Here is a 19,248-nt window from a genome sequence, read left to right on the forward strand (position 1 = left end):
CACCAAAAACATATGATCTGTGATTTAGAGGAAGAGTGTCTTAAGTTTTGTAAAATTAAAGGTTTTTTTAACGAAATTATAGTGTTGGACAGGATGTGCACTTATAATTTCTGCGAAAAAATGATCTATGCGGAGCAAGTAAACATGATTTTAGAGTTCTATTACCGAGAATTTAATATCTAAATATTGTTGCCGGTGAAAATCCATCCATCAAGCATAGTGAGTGTTTGAGATGTTTAATCACCAAGCGTGTGTCAATTCTTATATGAAAGCAATTTGTGTGCACATATGCCCTATGTTCTCAAAAGAAGATCGTGTCTTAAATTTCATAAAATCAAAATCATAGTGTTGGATAGGGTGTGTACTTGCAATTTTTTGTAGACGAAAAATGATCCATTTTGCACAAGTAAACAAGATTTTTAGGGCGTTTGGAAAATTAATAGTACCAAATGAAAGCTCACATGGATCGCACTTAAACTGTGCGTGAGTACATGCCTTGACACATGCGCATGTACCAATGGACACAGATAATGGTAGTATGTTTAGTTCATGTCATTTCATGCCCCGCCAAAAAAAATCCAATTATTGGCTAAACCAAATTTGGGCTACAGTCTTTGACAAGTTGTTGGCCAAAAACATTGCAGCTAACTGTGGAAGAAGTTGGTTTGGTCAGTAACGTAACGCCAAAGCTCAGGTATTAAAGCGATGCATCCAAATGAACCAACTATCTGTCTTGCCATCAGTTGCAGAGGAGGACGCTGCTTCCTTCTATACTGGTGCCCTATGGTTCTGCAGATGGCGGCCATGGCTGCGGTTTTCTCTCCGATGCGAGGTGAGCCGTGGCAGCGGTGGTGCTGACTTCTTTTTGCCGATTGCTGGGCTTCGGTGTCGGGTCCTTGTCGGAGCTCTGTGGTGCGTTGAGGGTGCTCTTTGCGAAAGTGCTCAATGGGTGTGTCTCAGCTTGGTGATGCCTTTCGACTCTAGCTGGCGGCACACATATGTCGTGGCGTCGTCTCGGCCGCGTGCGACCCTTCGGCAACCCCCTCGACACAGATGGTGTCAGTGCGTAGGGTGGTCTCGGATGCGCGCTTCCCTTCGATTACGTTGACGGTGCAGAGTCTCGGCGATCCAATGTCGTTCGATTACTCTGGCGAGAACTAGAGCTGTGGTGCCCCTCTTGCTTATCCCTGGGCTCTTCCTTGTGATCGATGTACTTGGGTTGCGATGAGTTCTCATCGGCCAACCGCCCCATAGGTTTGTGGGGTGGCCACTTTTTCCTCCTCGGTCTTGTGTGTTGTGGGTGCGTGTTTTTCTTTTTCTTCTCCACCCTTGTAACCCATGTGTACCCTGGTTCATTTGGACCCATCTTGTAGAGGCTGAAAAACTTCATAGGCAACTTGACAGAATATATGTTCAGACTGGTTTATGCCCGCCGTAATCACAGTCAAAAAAAGAACGGTTTGGAAGAAACAAAAAATGCTGTTTCTTTCAATCTCGGATGCAAGCTCGTCTCAGGGCTCGGTAGTTTTAACTCAAGCAGAAGATTTCACAAAAATTGCCATCACATCCACAACCACTTATTTTCCGGCAGAACAACTATCATAACACATAACAGGCTGATGATCTGTAGACAAAAGATGAAGACAGTTGTGGCAGTACCAAACACGTTGAGCTACTGAAGGTGACATCTAGGTAGCTCAAAGCAAAACAAAGGTCATATTATTGCGAAGTTCACTTGGCACAAGATAGCCGCACGTCATGCATATTATTTCCCCCTCTTCTGCCTGTCCCTCTTCCCCGGCTTAATCTTTATAACCTCCTCGATGTATAGTATGCCCTTTCCCTTGTACACCTCCGGAGGCTTGCTGGTTCGGACGGCACCAGCGAAGCTGTGTACCCTTTGCTTGTCGATGCCAATGCAGCAGATTAGGTTGGGTTTGAAGCAATAGACGCGGACGGCGGGCGGGGCGGTGAACTGCACTTCATGGCTGAAGCCTACCTTCAGAAACAACTCGCGTCCTTCGCGCTCCGTTCTCGCTTTGAAGCCGACTCCGACGAGCTTCAGAAACCTGAAAAACCTGGCCTCCATTGCAACGAGAGAAGCACGCCCTCGGGCTGAAATGTTTGTTTTCGAGTTAGCTTACAGGAGGACAAAAAGGTTTATCACAAAGTTGAGCAATCATGTAAGAGAACAGGACCAAGAGTATGACCATGCTACAAGTACAGAGAATTCGATATGTACTGTATATCGTTTGTGCACAGGATGTAACTCGAAACAATTCTTTTCAGAACACTGCAAAACATGATCATCATGCTGATGGTTTGCACGTTCATGCACAATATGTCTGGAACCTTAAAACACAACATATGGTCTTCAAGTTGATGTTGTACAAAAAACATGTGTTTTGCAATCTGAAATGCTAGTACATTATTATTAGTTTAAATGTAGTTCCCGACCACCAGATTGTCCAAATTGACAATGTCACTACAGGTGAAATTTCCAATATAAGCAACTATATAATGGCTAACAAAATTATCTCTAAATTTTATTTTGAAGAGACGTGTCTTCACATGGTTCCTAGATGAAAAAGATAATTCCTGACTATGTCTTCCCTTGTTATTCTTCAATGATATTTTGATGTAAAATAGTAGATAAACAAATTTTCAGTTAATCAATTGCCTCATGGCTATACAGATTACCAATTTGTAATTGATCTAACAAAAATGTAAATCTGTTGCAATATAGGACGACGTACCTCTAGATTTAAACGTCACCGGCTGGTTGAGGGTTCGGGGTTGTGGCTGCGGCTGGCGGACGGCAACCACGCCGTCACGGTGACCGACGATCAATGGCCGAAGCTCTGGAGCGACGCCTGCTAGAGTTGCCCTAGCGGCAGCGGCGGCGGCGTTCGATATGAATCGGAACTCGAACCGGAAGCTGTACGGTTGAAACGATGAGTCCTCACGTACGTGTGCATCTAGCGATCTACACGCATCTAATCGAAGAATGGGCAGCCTTGTTGGGCTTTGGCTTGTAGACACGGAGGCTAAAGCAGGTTGGGCCTCTCTGATTGTCGAATCATATATGGGGCCCTCCCTTCAAGTACTTTTTCTGACAAAGGAAATTTATTAATATCAATTACACGCCGTCTTCCTGCACTAGCATAATTTCAGAAACTAGTCGATACAACATGAATACACACAACTAAAAAAAAAAGACCCTGCCACACCTAAACCACCACCAAAGCCAAAGTGGTTACCCAAAATCGATGCTTTCAAGAAGAAAACAATGCACAAATGTTTTCGGTGCCCGATTAATAGATCTTAGGTTTTCTCCTAGAGAATGCCTGGCCATCTCTATACAATGTCTTCAACAAGGAAGTGTTCGCCATTGCCACATATAACCAATAAATTCAGACCAAGAATTTTCACCCTAAAATTTTCGAGGCTTGGTACTCAATAAGCACCAGCAAAACTGAAGTCCATAGTGATGCCGCATCCACTTGCTGGGACGCTACTGCAAGTCACCAATCACCGGGCTCACTAGCATCACGTGTGCAGTTTGGACAGGGACAATGTCCTGAAACCATTGATCACTCAACATTCATTGAAACAATGACTTCTTTGCATCCAAGACCCTGCCTCCGCCATTCTTAGCAGTCCCGAACTCGACACATGAGCCATCGGTATATACCTTATGGTATTTCAGTCGTAGCCGTTGTGACACTCCTGCCTCTGCCAACACCATGGGAGTCGCAGTGTAGATACCGATGATGACATGTCCCATGGTGTCGACGAAAATCGGACCTTCATAACGCAACACCTTAAAGAACACTGGCTGATGTGTTGCTGACGCGCACTACCGGATCCCATCCGATCCATGGGTCTAAGAGCATAATGCGACAACCCGTGATAACTAGATCGAGAACAATCGACCGTAGGTAGATCGGCGAGTTGGGCAGCAAAATACCACTAGGGCCGTCTCCCTACCTTCCCAATTTCCGTCCTCGAGCAAGAAGTTGGGCACGGGATCCGTTGCTACCTCGAGTTGCCAATCCTTTGTCCTCATGCTGTAGCCGGCCTTCACCACCACCCCTGTCCGACAACCTTGCCGCAGAAGGTGGGGGGAGAGGGGCGTGAGGAGTCTCTTAGTGTGGCGGCTAGGGTTCGCCACTTTGTCGCGAGGGGCCCCTATGGTGCAAGTACATAGAATTCAGTAATGTATATACAACATTTGCAAGTCCATTTGAAAGGATTTATCTAAAAAGAAGAGACACCGAGACCTAGGGGGCTCTAACAAATTCAGCCAAAACTTGCAGCTATCCGAGGAAGCAATTGGTTTGGTGAATAACGTAAGGCCGGAGCTTAATAAGCGGTGCTTCCAAATAGACAAATTATCTGCAATGTGTAACCAACAAGGTTTCTCAATTTGCATCAGCATCGGCTAAAACAAAAGTCAGCTTGTGCGGATGGCCTTGGCAGAAAAACATGTTCTCTTGTTCTATGTCTGATGAGCTCGCTCATCTCAGAGCTCAATAATTTATCATCAATCAGGAGATTTAACAAAAATAGTAATATGTAAAACCACGTATTTTGGTGCGGAACAAACACATAACAAGCCCGATGTGGTGTACAGAAAAGATGAAGCCAGTGGTGGCATTAACAAACACATTGAACTACTGAAGGTAACATCTAGCCAGCTCAAAATAAAGCAAAAAAACGCTTGAATGTGGCGATCCAACCGCCATGGTATGCATGCCATACAGTATAAGGGTCATCAGATGATTCACATACATTACATTATTATGAAGTCTAGCATGGTATTGGGCAAACCGTAATCCACCAAGAGAAGAAAAACCACATGAAATCTGTTGCACCACAAGTGTGCCACATCCTGATAGGCTAGAAGTGAAATGGGGAGGTTTATCCATATGTTACTTCTTTCTCTTCTTCCCTGGCTCCAGCTTTAATCGCATGTTGCTTCTTTACAGCGGCGGAGGCAGGAAATAAAAACAAGGGGAGCCCATCAAGAAAATCTTCACGTAAGGGGGGGCAAACAGGCTAATCTCCAATTATTAGAGCATCTAATGTCATCTAAAGCATTAGCTTAATGCAACGTTTCATAGGGGAGGCCAGTCCCCTGCTGGTCCCCCTAGCGCCGGTGACGCCACTGCTTCTTTGTAACCTCGTTGATGTACAATACGCCCTTCCCCTTGTATATATCCGGAGGCTTGATGGTTCGAATAGCTCCGGCGAAATGGTGTACTCGGTGCTTGTCGATACCAGCGCAGCATATTAGGTTGGGACTGAAGCAGAAGACGCGGACGGCGGGTGGGGCAGTGAAGTGCACCTCATGGCTGAAGCCTATCTTCAGAAACAACTCACGGCCTTCGCGCTCTGTTCTCGCTTTATAGCCGGATCCGACAACCTTCAGAAACCGGAAAAACTTGGCCTCCATTGCAGCGAGAGAAGTTCGTGCAAGGCTGAAAGGTTTGCTTTCAAGTTAACTTACCTTAACAGAAGAAAGACAAAAAAGTTAAACTGCGCACAGGACTAACTGCGACCATGCTGCAAGCAGGGGAGAAGATAACGGTGACACGAACCTTAAAACACAGCATTTATTTTGCAATCTGATCTCAGAAAAAACATATGTTCTGCAATCTAAAATGGTGGTACATTATTTTTAACTTAAATGTAGTTCCCTACCACCAAGTCGACACTGTCACTATATGTGAAATTCCCAACATAAGCAATCATGTAATGCCTACGAAAGTCATCTCTAATTTTATTTTGCAGAGGCGTGTCTTCACATGGTTTCCTAGATAGAAAAAAGGATACTTACTGATTGTTTCTTCCAATCCTCTTTATCTTGAATCACATCGATGCAAAACAGTAGATAACTAGACTGTCAGCTAATCAATTGCCTCATGCATATGCAAATTATCAATTTGTAGTTGATCTAACAAAAATAATAACTAGTCCTTTGTGTTAATCTGTTGCAATATACGACCTACCTCTAGATTTAGACGTCACCGGTTGAGGATTCGGGGCTGTGGCTACCGGATGGCAACCACGCCGACACGGTGACCGGCGATCGCTGGAGCCACGCCTGCTACAGCTACCCTAGCGATGGCGGCGTATGATATGAATCGGAACTCGAACCAGAAGCTGTACCTGTGTGAGCGTTCCAACCGCTTGAGTCCTCAACCTCAAGTATGTGCAGCTACGATCGCATCTAATCGATGGCAATGTGCAGCCTTGTTGGGCTTTGGCATGTAGACACGGAGGCCTAGGGGCGTTCGGCCTCGAACTATGAAGAGTCCATTGGTTTGTGTAGAAAATGACATGCGAAAGCAATTTTTAAAGCAGTTTTCGTGCACTGATGTGCACATACGCCTTATGATTCAAAAGAACATTGGGTCTTAAGTTTGATGAAACTCGAGATTTTTATAAAAATATAGTGCTGGATAGGGTGTGTAATTGCAATTTTTAGACGAAAATGATCTACTACTATATGACAAAAGTAAAAGATTTATATATTTTTTAAAGAATATAAGAATCTAAGATGTAAAATGGAAACTCACGTGACGTGACGCGCATGTATGCAATTAGTCACACTTCAACCGTCCAACATACCACTGTAAAATTGATACGGCAAATCGAAGCACCAACATACCACTGTTACAATTGGTGCAACTGCTTAATTTAACCAGAAGTTTGCATATATGGGTTGAAGCAATTGGTTTGGTCTTCCAAACGGACTGGCCATCTGCAAAGTGTAACCACCAGGTTTCTCAATTTGCATCAACATCATCTCAAACTAAAGTCAGCTTGTGCAGATGGTTTGCCAGAAAAAGATGTTCTCTCGTTCTATCTATTATGCAAGCTCATCTCAGAGCTCAATATTTTAACTCCAAGCAGGAGATTTAACAATATCACCATCACAGATCATACATCTAGAACCACATGGTTTAGTGCATCAGAACAGAGATCATGACAAATGACAAGTTGATGTTGAGAACAAAATGATGACAACAGTGGCAGTAACAAATACATAAATACATTGAATTACTGAAGATAATATCTAGCCAACTCAAAACAAAACAAAACAAAAAGGCTGGAATGTGGCAATCCACCGCCATGGTATGCATGCCATACAGTGCAGGCTCATCAGATGAATCAGATACAGTACAGGCTCATCAGATGATTCACATACAGTACAGGCTCATCAGATGATTCACATACAGTACATACAGTACAAACATTACATTATTGTGAAGTCTAGCATGGTATTGGGCCAACCATAATCCACCATAAGAAAACTACATGAAATCTGATGCACCACAAGTGTGCTGTGGCATCCTGGCAGGCTAGAAGTGAAATGGGGAGGTGTATCCATCTGTTACTTCTTTGTCTTCTTCCCAGGCTTAAGCTTTATAACCTCGTCGATGTACAATATGCCCTTCCCCTTGTACACTTCTGGAGGTTTGCTGCTTCGAACCGCTCCAGCGAAATGGTGTACTCGATGCTTGTCGATGCCAGTGCAGCATATTATGTTGGGTTTGAAGCAGAAGACACGGACAGCGGGTGGGGCGGTGAACTGCACCTCGTGGCTGTAGCCTAGTTTCAGAAATAGCTCACGTCCTTCGCGCTCTGTTCTTGCTTTAAAGCCGACTCCAACAAGCTTCAGAAACCGGAAAAACTTGGCCTCCATCTGCTTCCGAGTTACCTTAACCGAAGGAGGAAAAAAAACTCATCAAAAAATTGAGCACTATGTAGAAGAACAGGACTATAGGAATAGGAGTGCGACCATGCTGCAAGTACAGGGAGCTCAATATGTACATGTAAAAGACTGTAACTTGAAACTATTATTTTCAGAACACTGCAAAACATTCAGTACGGAGTAGTATATATATAAGTTCATCCCTTAATCTCATCTAACAAAGGATGAACCTTAACGACTCAATAACAATCACCTGAAATAACAAAAAGAATGAAAACAACTACTCTGAACTCTAAAGCACTATTTGATTCCTTAACTATCAGAGGATGACAAACTCTGGATATATTATAAATCCACCAGCTTGCTCAAGGCGTAGGCTCAAAGTTGGAAGATTCCAACAAGTTTGGTTCAGATGTATACCCCGTAAAAAAAGGATCAGGTGTAGAGTGTGTTGGATCAGATGAAGATTTTCTGTAGTTTCTTTACTGTTGAATGCTTTTCCTTTGCTTCAGGCAACGAAACTTGGGCGGTGAGTGAGGTCTGTTCCAAATTACTCTGACTGTGTAAAAATGTTTACCCAGTTAGGGTCTCCCTCCTATATATCTCACTGAAAATCTTATCAAACCGCTTTATCTAAATACCAAGGCCCCCCCCCCCCCCCCCTTTTTAATGAAAGCTGCAGCATAGAAGGTATCATTGCAGGTTGAGGAATTTAGAGGTGCGGGTGTCGTGGTGGTGCCACATTGGAGATGCATTCACGTAGTTTTACAGTCTTTATAGATTAGTTCTAAACTAAAACCATTCCGCAGTTATAACTATAATCCTTGAATATGACTGCAATACTATTCGCAGCAATAAAGTATCTAGTGGTGAGTAAAATGAGTAATAGCAGATAATTTTGTGAACCTCGTTCCCTAGCAAACCAGTTAAAGATGACCAAACAGAAAATGCGCACACGTTCGAAATCATGCCTTACAGGTCATGAATCTACGCCGCAAGACTCAAGCACACACGCAACTCTCATATGCAAGTCTAACAGTGACATCGAATGGAGAAGTTGCATACATTCCCAACGGTAATTTTGAACCGCACAATTCAGAACAGAATCCTCACAACAAAATATTACAACAGAAGAGTAGCACTGAAGTAGCAACTACAAAATCAACTAAAGCCTTACAGGTTACGATATCGGATGAAAACAGTTGACAACAAGTATAACAGATCAAATGTTTGATGAGCAGCGAGAAAATAAGGCGAGTGGAAGAGGTAGCAGATCTCACCTGGTAGAAGAAAAGCAGAGCTTGGAAGCTAGCCGGAGATGGTAGCGGCGCAGGACTGGTGACGGCGTCGTGGGAGACGGTCAGGCGGCGCGACGAGGAAGACGTTGTTGGGGAAGGCGGCGCGGGGCTTGTGCAGGAGACTTGCCGGAGGGAAATGGATATGGGGTGGGGCGGCCGGGGCTTGAGGCGCGTAGGAAGTTCACGCCAACGGCGGCGGAGACCGATCCTGGCCGGCGGCCACCGCGAGGGAAGAGTAAAGTTCAGCGGAGAGCAAAACCTAACGGCGGAGGGATGGCCGAATGAATAGCTCCGTCATGTCCAGCACGAGAAAGCCCAAGAACTCGGCTTGCGCTGATTTGGGCTTGTTTTCAGGAGAGTGGTTTTTTTCGCCGGACACTTACAAAGTTACAAGTGGACTAGGGCATCTCCAACCGGACGACCCAAACGGACGCGCTGGGCCGTCCGTTTTGGGCCGTTTGGGTCGCCGCCAAGACACGCGGACAGCGCCCCGCGTCCGCGTGTCCGTTTGGGTCGCGCGGTGCGTCCAACGCGGCGACCCAAAGAGACGCCACGTGGTTCGTCTTCCTTGCGCGGCGCTGCGCCATGGCAGGCCTCGACGGGACAGCCATGGTGGGCGGTGGAACGCGCGGGAAAGATCCCGCGCGCAGCAAGGTTCCCGCGCGCGCGAAAACGACATTGGCGCGCGCTCGCGCCCAAGTTTCCCGCCAGACCGCCGGCTATAAAAGACGGCGGCGGTCTCACACAGACCGCCAGACCTTCCTCTCCCACTCCACCTTCTCCGGCGGCCACTCCACCTTCTCCGTCGCCATGCCGCGCACCCTGCAGGCCACATGGGCCAAGCTCTCCCTCGCCGCCCGGGCCAGGTTCCCGCGGACGGTGGAGGAGGAGCGCGCGGACTCGCGGTGGGTCGCCGACGACGAGGCGCTCGCGTCGCCGCGAGGCGGCGGCAAAGAAGGCCGGTGACGCGGAGATGGTGGAGGCGGCCGCGGAGGGCTGGCACGAGACCGCGGACGGCCGGTACGAGGCCGCGGAGGAGGCGGCCGCCGCGGAGGAGCCCGTCAACGAGGAGGACCTCGCGGCGGCGAACATCAACGCCGCCATCGAGGAGCGACTCGCCGACCTCACGCGCGTGACGAAGGAGCACGAGGGCATACGGCGGGCCGGCCGCCGCCGCTTAGGCGACCTCCTCGGCCGAAGAACGAGCTGCTCGCTATGCGAGCAGCCCGTCACCTCATCCGGATGCCGTCCCCGAGCGGCGCGCCCGGGAGGATGCGAGTCGGCGGAGCGCGGCCGGCAAGAGCGCATGCGCCGGCGGCGGGAGATCCACGAGGCCCGGGCCCCCGCTGCGTCCGCATTGAGGCGCGCAACGCTGTGGAACGCGCCGCTCTGCAGGAGGTGGAGCTATGCGGGAAGCGGATGATTCCGCCGCAGAGGCGGAGCGCGAGCGCGCCCGAGGTGCGCGGACGGAAAGGAGGAGGATGACGGCCTCCTTCCAAGCTGCCGCGGCCGCGCCGCCGCCCGCGCCGACGCGACGCCCGCGCCTTCGCCGACGCGCCACCCAGCCCGTAGTAAGCTGGAGTGGAATCCTCACGCGTACAGGCCGCCCGCGTCGAGTGAAATCCACGGCCCCGACGGCGAGCCGGCGAGGAGTCGCCGGCGAGGCCGCCGGCCCCGTACGTATTTAGGATAGAAGTAGTAGCTAAAAAAAATGTAATGAGTTCTTTTTAATGAAAAATATTATTTATGCCTATGACACGCGGGCCAGGGGCGGACAAGGGGCGGACGCGAGCGACCAGCCTTTCGCGTTCGCGGCCACGCAAACCCGGCCAAGATTTGGGCCGGGTTTGCGTCGATCCGGACGCCGCGGGCATCCGTTTTAGGGATGGGTCCGCGCGCTGGGCCGGGTTTTTGTCCGGCTGGACCCATCCGGACGCGCGGGCGCGGGATGGGTCGCCCGGTACGCATTTCGGACGTCCGAAACGTCCGTTTGCGTCGGCCCGCGGACGCGTTGTGGCCCAGGGCGACCGTTTACGTCGGGGGTAGCTCCAGCGGTGCGGACGCATATTTTATCCGGGGACAGCGTCAAGGTCGCTAATGGCGTTTTACGTCCCGTCGAGGACTGCCGCCGGCGATTAACTGTTCCCGCGCGACGACGATGGTTCCCGCGCGCCCAATACATTGGCAAGTTTCGCCGGCGTTTCGCGCGCGCGGGAAACGCCCTGCGCGCCAATGCCGTTTCCCGCCCCGCCGTGGCTATATATGGTGGACACCGCCGGGTGCGACGGGCAGACCTCAAGCTAACCCTACCATCCATCCATGGCGGACCACATGAGTTGGGAGCACGTTGTTCACATGTGCCGCCAGCTCCACCCGGAGGAGGAGGAGGACGAGGTAGCCGCCGCCGGCGTTGAGGCCCAGCAGCTGGACCTGGAGGTCGCGGAGGCGGAGGCGGAGGTCGCGGAGGCGGCAGAGCGCGCGGAAGGGCGCCTCGCGGCGACCAGGGCGGAGATCGCCAACGCCATGGCCGAGCTCGCCGACGCCAGGGCCGAGCTCGCGGAGGCGCGGGCGGCCATCGCGGCCCCTCCAGCCGACGCCGTCATCCACGACATCGCGGACGACGACCCCCCCGTGCCCAGGCGCTTCGAGTTCGGCGGTGACCAGCGGGTTCTGCTCGCGTCCTTCGAGTCCCTGGCAGGGGAGGCCCAGCGCCGCCAGGCTTGGGTGGCGGAGGAGGAAGCCGCCAGCTATGCGACGGCCATGGCTAGGGGGTTATGTAGGATAACGTTGCATAGAAAACAAAAAATTTCCTACCGCGAACACGCAATCCAAGCCAAGATGCAATCTAGAAGACGGTAGCAACGAGGGGGTATCGAGTCTCACCCTTGAAGAGATTCCAAAGCCTACAAGAGGAGGCTCTTGTTGCTGCGGTAGACGTTCACTTGCCGCTTGCAAAAGCGCGTAGAAGATCTTGATCACGATCGGTTCCGGCGCCACGAACGGGCAGCACCTCCGTACTCGGTCACACGTTCGGTTGTTGATGAAGACGACGTCCACCTCCCCGTTCCAGCGGGCAGCGGAAGTAGTAGCTCCTCCTGAATCCGACAGCACGACGGCGTGGTGTCGGTGGCGGTGGAGAACTCCGGTGGAGCTTCGCTAAAGCTACGCGGGAGATATGGAGGAGAGGGGGGCGGCTAGGGTTTGGGAGGGGGTGGCCGGCCTCAAGGGGGTGCGGCCAACTTGTGGCTTTGTGGTGGCCGGCCCCCTCCCCTATGCCCCTCATTATATAGGTGGATCCCCAAGTGTTGGTGTCCAAGTCTTCGAATAAGACCCGAACCAAAAACCTTCCATATGAGGGGGAAACCTAGCCAAGCTAGGACTCCCACTAGAGGTGGGAGTTCCACCTCCCATATGGGGGGGTGGCCGGCCCCCTAAGGGGGAGTCCACTTGGGACTCCTCCCCCACTAGGGTTGGCCGGCCATGGAGGTGGAGTCCCATGTGGACTCCACCTTCCTTGGTGGTTTCTTCCGGACTTTTCTAGAACCTTCTAGAACCTTCCATAGAACCTTCCGCGACATTTAATTCACATAAAATGACATCCTATATATGAATCTTATTCTCCGGACCATTCCGGAACTCCTCGTGATGTCTGGGATCTCATCCGGGACTCCGAACAAATATTCGAACTCCATTCCATATTCAAGTTCTACCATTTCAACATCCAACTTTAAGTGTGTCACCCTACGGTTCGTGAACTATGCGGACATGGTTGAGTACTCACTCCGACCAATAACCAATAGCGGGATCTGGAGATCCATAATGGCTCCCACATATTCAACGATGACTTTAGTGATCGAATGAACCATTCACATACGATACCAATTCCCTTTGTCTCGCGATATTTTACTTGTCCGAGGTTTGATCTTCGGTATCACTCTATACCTTGTTCAACCTCGTCTCCTGACAAGTACTCTTTACTCGTACCGTGGTATGTGGTCTCTTATGAACTCATTCATATGCTTGCAAGACATTAGACGACATTCCACCGAGAGGGCCCAGAGTATATCTATCCGTCATCGGGATGGACAAATCCCACTGTTGATCCATATGCCTCAACTCATACTTTAGGATACTTAATCCCACCTTTATAGCCACCCATTTACGCAGTGGTGTTTGGTGTAATCAAAGTACCTTTCCGGTATAAGTGATTTACATGATCTTATGGTCATAAGGACTAGGTAACTATGTATCGAAAGCTTATAGCAAATAACATAATGACGAGATCTTATGCTACGCTTAATTGGGTGTGTCCATTACATCATTCATATAATGATATAACCTTGTTATTAATAACATCCAATGTTCATGATTATGAAACTAATCATCCATTAATCAACAAGCTAGTTTAAGAGGCATACTAGGGACTTCTTGTTTGTCTACATATCACACATGTACTAATGTTTCGGTTAATACAATTATAGCATGATATATAAACATTTATCATAAACATAAAGATATAAATAATAACAACTTTATTATTGCCTCTAGGGCATATCTCCTTGCCTCCCACTTGCACTAGAGTCAATAATCTAGATTACATTGTAATATACCTAACACCCATGGCATTCGGTGTTGGTCATGCTTTGCCCTAGGGAGAGCTTTAGTCAACGGATCTGCTACATTCAGATCAGTGTGTACTTTGCAAATCTTTACTTCTCCATCTTCGATGTACTCGCGAATCGAGTGGTAACGCAGCTTGATATGCTTCAGCCTCTTGTGTGACCTTGGTTCTTGTGCATTGGCGATGGCACCCATGTTATCACAGTATATGATTAATGGGTCCAATGCACTAGGAACCACACCAAGCTCTACAATGAACCTCTTCATCCATACCGCTTCTGATGAAGCCTCTGAAGCCGCTATGTACTCTGATTCTGTTGAAGACTTCGCCACCGTGTCGCTTCGAGCTTGCCCGACCATCGCAGCACCATTCAATATAAACACGTACCTGCATCGTGACTTAGAGTCATCAGGATCAGTGTTCCAACTTGCATCGGTGTAACCGTTTACAACGAGCTCTTGGTCACCTCCATAACAAAGAAACATATCCTTAGTTCTTTTCAAGTACTTCAGGATATTCTTGACCGCTGTCCAGTGTTCCATTCCTGGATCACTTTGATATCTGCTAGTCAAACTAACAGCATGTGCTATATCCGGTCTAGTACATAGCATGACATACATGATAGATCCTACTGCCGAGGCATAGGGGATATTACTCATCCTTTCTCTTTTTTCTGCCGTAGCCGGTCCTTGAGTCTTACTCAATACCTTGCCTGGTAACATAGGTAAGAACCCTTTCTTACTTTCGTCCATTCTAAACTTCTTTAGAATCTTGTCCAGATATGTACTCTGTGATAGCCCTATTAGGCGTCTTGATCTATCTCTATAAATCTTGATGCCTAATATATACGATGCTTCACCAAGGTCTTTCATTGAAAAACTATTATTCAAATAACCTTTAATACTGCTTAATAGTTCTATATCATTTCCGATCAATAATATGTCATCTACAAATAATATCAGGAATGCTACAGAGCTCCCACTCACTTTCTTGTAAATACAGGCCTCTCCATGACACTGTATAAACCCGAAGTCTTTGATCACCTTATCAAAACGTCGGTTCCAACTTCTCGATGCTTACTTCAGTCCATAGATTGAACGCTGAAGTTTGCATACTTTGTCAGCATTTTTAGGATCGACAAAACCTTTGGGTTGTACCATATACAACTCTTCCTCAATGTCTCCATTAAGGAACGCCGTTTTGACATCCATCTGCCAAATCTCATAATCGAAAAATGCAGCTATTGCTAACAAAATCCTCACAGATTTTAGCTTCGCTACAGGTGAGAAAGTCTCATCGTAGTTGACATAGGCATCCCAAATGGGCTTGCCGAAGATAGTACCCGGGGTTTACTGAAGGCCCACTACCCGAAGAATAAGAGGATTCGAGAGCCCAAGATGTATTTAAGGAAAGATAGAGTTGTAATAGGAAGTGTTATTTTGTAATCTGGCGGGATGAGTTAGAAACCGTCCCGGACTCTGTAATTTGTACTACACGAATCCCTCGGCTCCACCTCCTATATAAAGGGGGAGTCGAGGGACGAGGAGATGATCGAATCATTGTCTACAAACCCTAGTTTTCATAATCGTCGAGTACTTTTCGGCTGAAACCTTCGAGATCTACTTACCCTCTACTTCCAACTAAACCCTAGCCTACAATCCATAGGCATTGACAAGTTGATACCTTGTCAGTAGTCAACTCCTTGAATTTGTCGGAAACGCTTTGCGACAAGTCGAGCTTTATAGACAGTAATATTACCATCAGCATCTGTTTTTCTTTTGAAGATCCATTTATTCTCGACAGCCTTTCGGCTATCAGGTAAGTCTACCAAAGTCCATACTTTGTTATCATACATGGATCCCATTTCGGATTTCATGGCTTCTTGCCATTTGTTGGAATCTGGGCTCATCATCGCTTCTTCATACGTCGCAGGGTCCTCATCATTGTTATCCACAATCATGATATTTAGACAAGGATCATACCAATCAGGAGTGGTACGCTCCCTTGTCGATCTGCGAGGTTCAGTAGTTTCCTCGTTCGAAGTTTCATGATCATTATCATTAGCTTCCTCTGTTGCCGGTGTAGGCGATGCAGTACAATTTCGATCGCGCTACTCTGATCAACGAGTATAGATTCATCAATCTCATCGAGTTCTACTTTTCTTCCAGTCACTTCTTTAGTGAGAAATTCTTTCTCAAGAAAGGTTCCGTTCTTAGCAACAAAGATTTTGCCTTCGGATTTGTGATAGAAAGTATACCCTATAGTTTCCTTAGGGTATCCTATGAAGACGCATTTCTCCGCTTTGGGTTCTAGCTTGTCCGGTTGTAACTTCTTTACATAGGCTTCGCAACCCCAAACTTTCAGGAACGACAGCTTAGGTTTCTTATTAAACCATAATTCATACGGTGTCGTTTCTACGGATTTTGATGGTGCTCTATTTAAAGTGAATGCGGCTGTCTCTAATGCATAACTCCAAAATGATAACGGCAAATCAGTAAGAGACATCATAGAACGAACCATATCTAAGAGAGTTCGATTACGACGTTCGGACACACCGTTACGTTGAGGTGTTCCCGGCGGTGTCAATTGTGAAAGTATTCCGCATTTCTTTAAATGCATGCCAAACTCATAACTTAGATATTCACCTCCACGATCAGATCGTAGAAATTTAATCTTCTTGTTACTTTGATTTTCTACTTCACTTTGGAATTCCTTAAACTTCTCGAAAGTTTCGGATTTATGTTTCATGAAATAGATATACCCATATCTACTCAGATCATCAGTGAAGGTTAGAACATAACGATAACCACCGCGCGATGCTACGCTCATTGGTCCACACACATCGGTATGTATGATTTCCAATAAGTCAGTAGCTCGCTCCATCATACCAGAAAATGGAGTCTTAGTCATTTTTCCCATTAGACATGCTTCGCATCTATCAAGTGACTCAAAGTCAAGTGACTCAAGTAATCCATCAGTATGGAGTTTCTTCATGCGTTTCACTCCAATATGACCAAGACGACAGTGCCACATATAAGTAGAATTATCATTCAATTTAATTCGTTTAGCATTAACGTTATGTATATGCGTATCACTACTATCGAGATCTAACAGAAATAAGCCATTCTTTTGTGGTGCTCGACCATAAAAGATATTATTCATAAAAATAGAACAACCATTATTCTCAGACTTGAATGAATAACCGTCTTGCATTAAACAAGATCCAGATATAATGTTCATGCTCAACGCAGGTATATAATAACTATTATTTAGGCTTAAAACTAATCCCGAAGGTAGATGTAGAGGAAGTGTGCCGACTGCGATCACATTGACCTTGGATCCGTTTCCAACGCGCATCGTCACTTCATTTTTCAGCAGTTGTCGTTTATTCTTTAGTTCCTGTTTCGAGTTACAAATATGAGCAACCGAACCAGTATCAAATACCCAGGTACTAGAACGAGAACCAGTGAAATGAACATCTATAACATGTATATCAGATATACCTTCTTTCTTCTTCTTGACAAGGCCGCTCTTCAGATCAGCCAGATACTTGGAGCAATTACGCTTCCAGTGTCCCTTCTCCTTGCAGTAATAGCACTCAGCATCAGGCTTAGGGCCGTTCTTAGGCTTCATAGGAGGCGTGGCAGCTTTCTTGCCACCCTTCTTGAATTTTCCCTTAGACTTGCTCTGTTTCTTGAAACTGGTGGTTTTGTTGACCATCAACACTTGGTGCTCTTTCTTGATCTCAATCTCAGCAGCTTTTAGCATGCCAAAGAGTTCAGGTAACTCCTTGTTCATGTTCTGCATATTGTAGTTCATCACAAAGTTCTTGTAACTTGGTGGCAGTGATTGAAGGACACGATTAATCCCCAGTCTGTTAGGAATCACTATTCCCAAGTCACTGAGTTTCTTCGTATGCCCGGTCATGGCGAGCATGTGCTCACTAACGGAGCTGCCTTCTTCCATCATACAGCTGAAGAAATGTTTCGATGCTTCATAGCATTCAACGGCCGCATGAGTCTCGAATATAGCTTTCAGCTCATTCATCAACTCATGAGGATCGTGGTGCTCAAAACGTTTTTGAAGATCGGATTCCAGACTGCACAGGATGGCACACTGAACTTGAGAGTACCGAGTTTTCCGAGTCGCGTAAACAGCTTTTACTTCATCGGTTTCGGTTTACAGGAGGGTCACCTAGCGGTGCATCAAGCACATATTGCAGATTTCCGCCAGAGAGGAAGATCCTCACATGACAGAACCAGTCGGTGAAGTTGCTACCGTTGCTCTTAAGTTTTTCTTTCTCTAGGAACTGGTTAAAATTGATTGGGGACGCCATCTCTACAACATATATTTGCAAAAGTTTAGACTAAGTTTATGACAAATTGAGTTCAAATTTTAATTCAACATAATTAAAAAACTAGGTGAACTCCCACTCAAAACAATATCCCTCGCATTGTCTTAGTGATCACACGAACCAAATCCACTACACCTAAACCCGATCATCACGAGATAAGGTGTGATTTCAATGGCGAACACTCAAAGTGTTCATCATATCAACCATATGATTCATGCTCTACCTTTCGGTATCACGTGTTCCGAGACCATGTCTGTACATGCTAGGCTCGTCAAGGCCACCTTAGTATCCGCATGTGCAAAACTGTCTTGCACCCGTTGTATGTACTTATTGAATCTATCACACCCGATCATCACGAGATGCTTCGAAACGACAAGACTTGGTAACGGTGCTACTAAGGATGAACACTTTATTATCTTGAGATTTAGTGAGGGATCATCTTATAATGCTACCGTCGCGATCTAAGCAAAATAAGATGCATAAAAGGATTAACATCACATGCAGTTCATATGTGATATGATATGGCCCTTTTGTCTTTGCGCCTTTGATCTTCATCTCCAAAGCACGGACATGATCTCCATCATCTTCGGGCATGATCTCCATCATCGTCGGCGTAGCGTCAAGGTCAATGGCGCCGTCTCCATGATTGTCCTCCATGTAGCAACTATAACAACTACTTTGAAATACTACTCAACATGAAATTTAAAGACAACCATAAGGCTCCTGCCGGTTGCCATAATACAATAATGATCATCTCATACATATTCATCATCACATTATGGCCATATCACATCACCAAACCCTGCAAAAATAAGTTAGACGTCTCTAATTTGGTTTGCATATTTTACGTGGTTTAGGGTTTTCGAGAGAGATCTAATCTACCTACGAACATGAACCACAACGTTGATACTAATGTTTTCAATAGAAGAGTAAATTGAATCTTCACTATAGTAGGAGAGACAGACACCCGCAAAGCCTCTTATGCAATACAAGTTGCATGTCGAACGAGGAACAAGTCTCATGAACGCGGTCATGTAAAGTTAGTCCGAGCCGCTTCATCCCACTATGCCACAAAGATGCAAAGTACTCAAACTAAAGATAACAAGAGCATCAACGCCCACAAACCATTGTGTTCTACTCGTGCAACCATCTATGCATAGACATGGCTCTGATACCACTGTAGGATAACGTTGCATAGAAAACAAAAAATTTCCTACCGCGAACACGCAATCCAAGCCAAGATGGAATCTAG

The 19,248-nt window shown here is 46.9% G+C and overlaps 3 protein-coding genes across 3 annotated transcripts; all 3 read right to left on the reverse strand.

The window, feature by feature from the left end:
* Positions 1–1,602: 1,602 nt before the first annotated feature.
* Positions 1,603–2,958, reverse strand: LOC127348461 (large ribosomal subunit protein uL6m-like). The gene is made up of 2 exons (XM_051374483.1): positions 2,757–2,958; positions 1,603–2,115 (listed from the first exon to the last, which is right to left on the reverse strand). Exon 2 carries the CDS (start codon positions 2,087–2,089, stop codon positions 1,766–1,768), a length of 324 nt encoding a protein of 107 aa, XP_051230443.1. The 5' UTR covers positions 2,090–2,115; positions 2,757–2,958; the 3' UTR covers positions 1,603–1,765.
* Positions 2,959–4,958: 2,000 nt separating this feature from the next.
* On the reverse strand, positions 4,959–5,508 carry LOC127348462 (large ribosomal subunit protein uL6m-like). The gene has a single exon (XM_051374484.1). It carries the CDS (start codon positions 5,456–5,458, stop codon positions 5,153–5,155), a length of 306 nt encoding a protein of 101 aa, XP_051230444.1. The 5' UTR covers positions 5,459–5,508; the 3' UTR covers positions 4,959–5,152.
* A 1,536-nt stretch (positions 5,509–7,044) lies between these two features.
* On the reverse strand, positions 7,045–9,137 carry LOC127293081 (large ribosomal subunit protein uL6m). The gene is made up of 2 exons (XM_051322634.2): positions 9,004–9,137; positions 7,045–7,729 (listed from the first exon to the last, which is right to left on the reverse strand). The coding sequence occupies exon 2, from the start codon at positions 7,712–7,714 to the stop codon at positions 7,403–7,405; it is 312 nt and encodes a 103-aa protein (XP_051178594.1). The 5' UTR covers positions 7,715–7,729; positions 9,004–9,137; the 3' UTR covers positions 7,045–7,402.
* Between the last annotated feature and the right edge of the window lie 10,111 nt (positions 9,138–19,248).

Source organism: Lolium perenne, chromosome 4 (genome assembly GCF_019359855.2).
Source record: "Lolium perenne isolate Kyuss_39 chromosome 4, Kyuss_2.0, whole genome shotgun sequence".
Classification (NCBI taxonomy): Eukaryota; Viridiplantae; Streptophyta; class Magnoliopsida; order Poales; family Poaceae; genus Lolium; species Lolium perenne.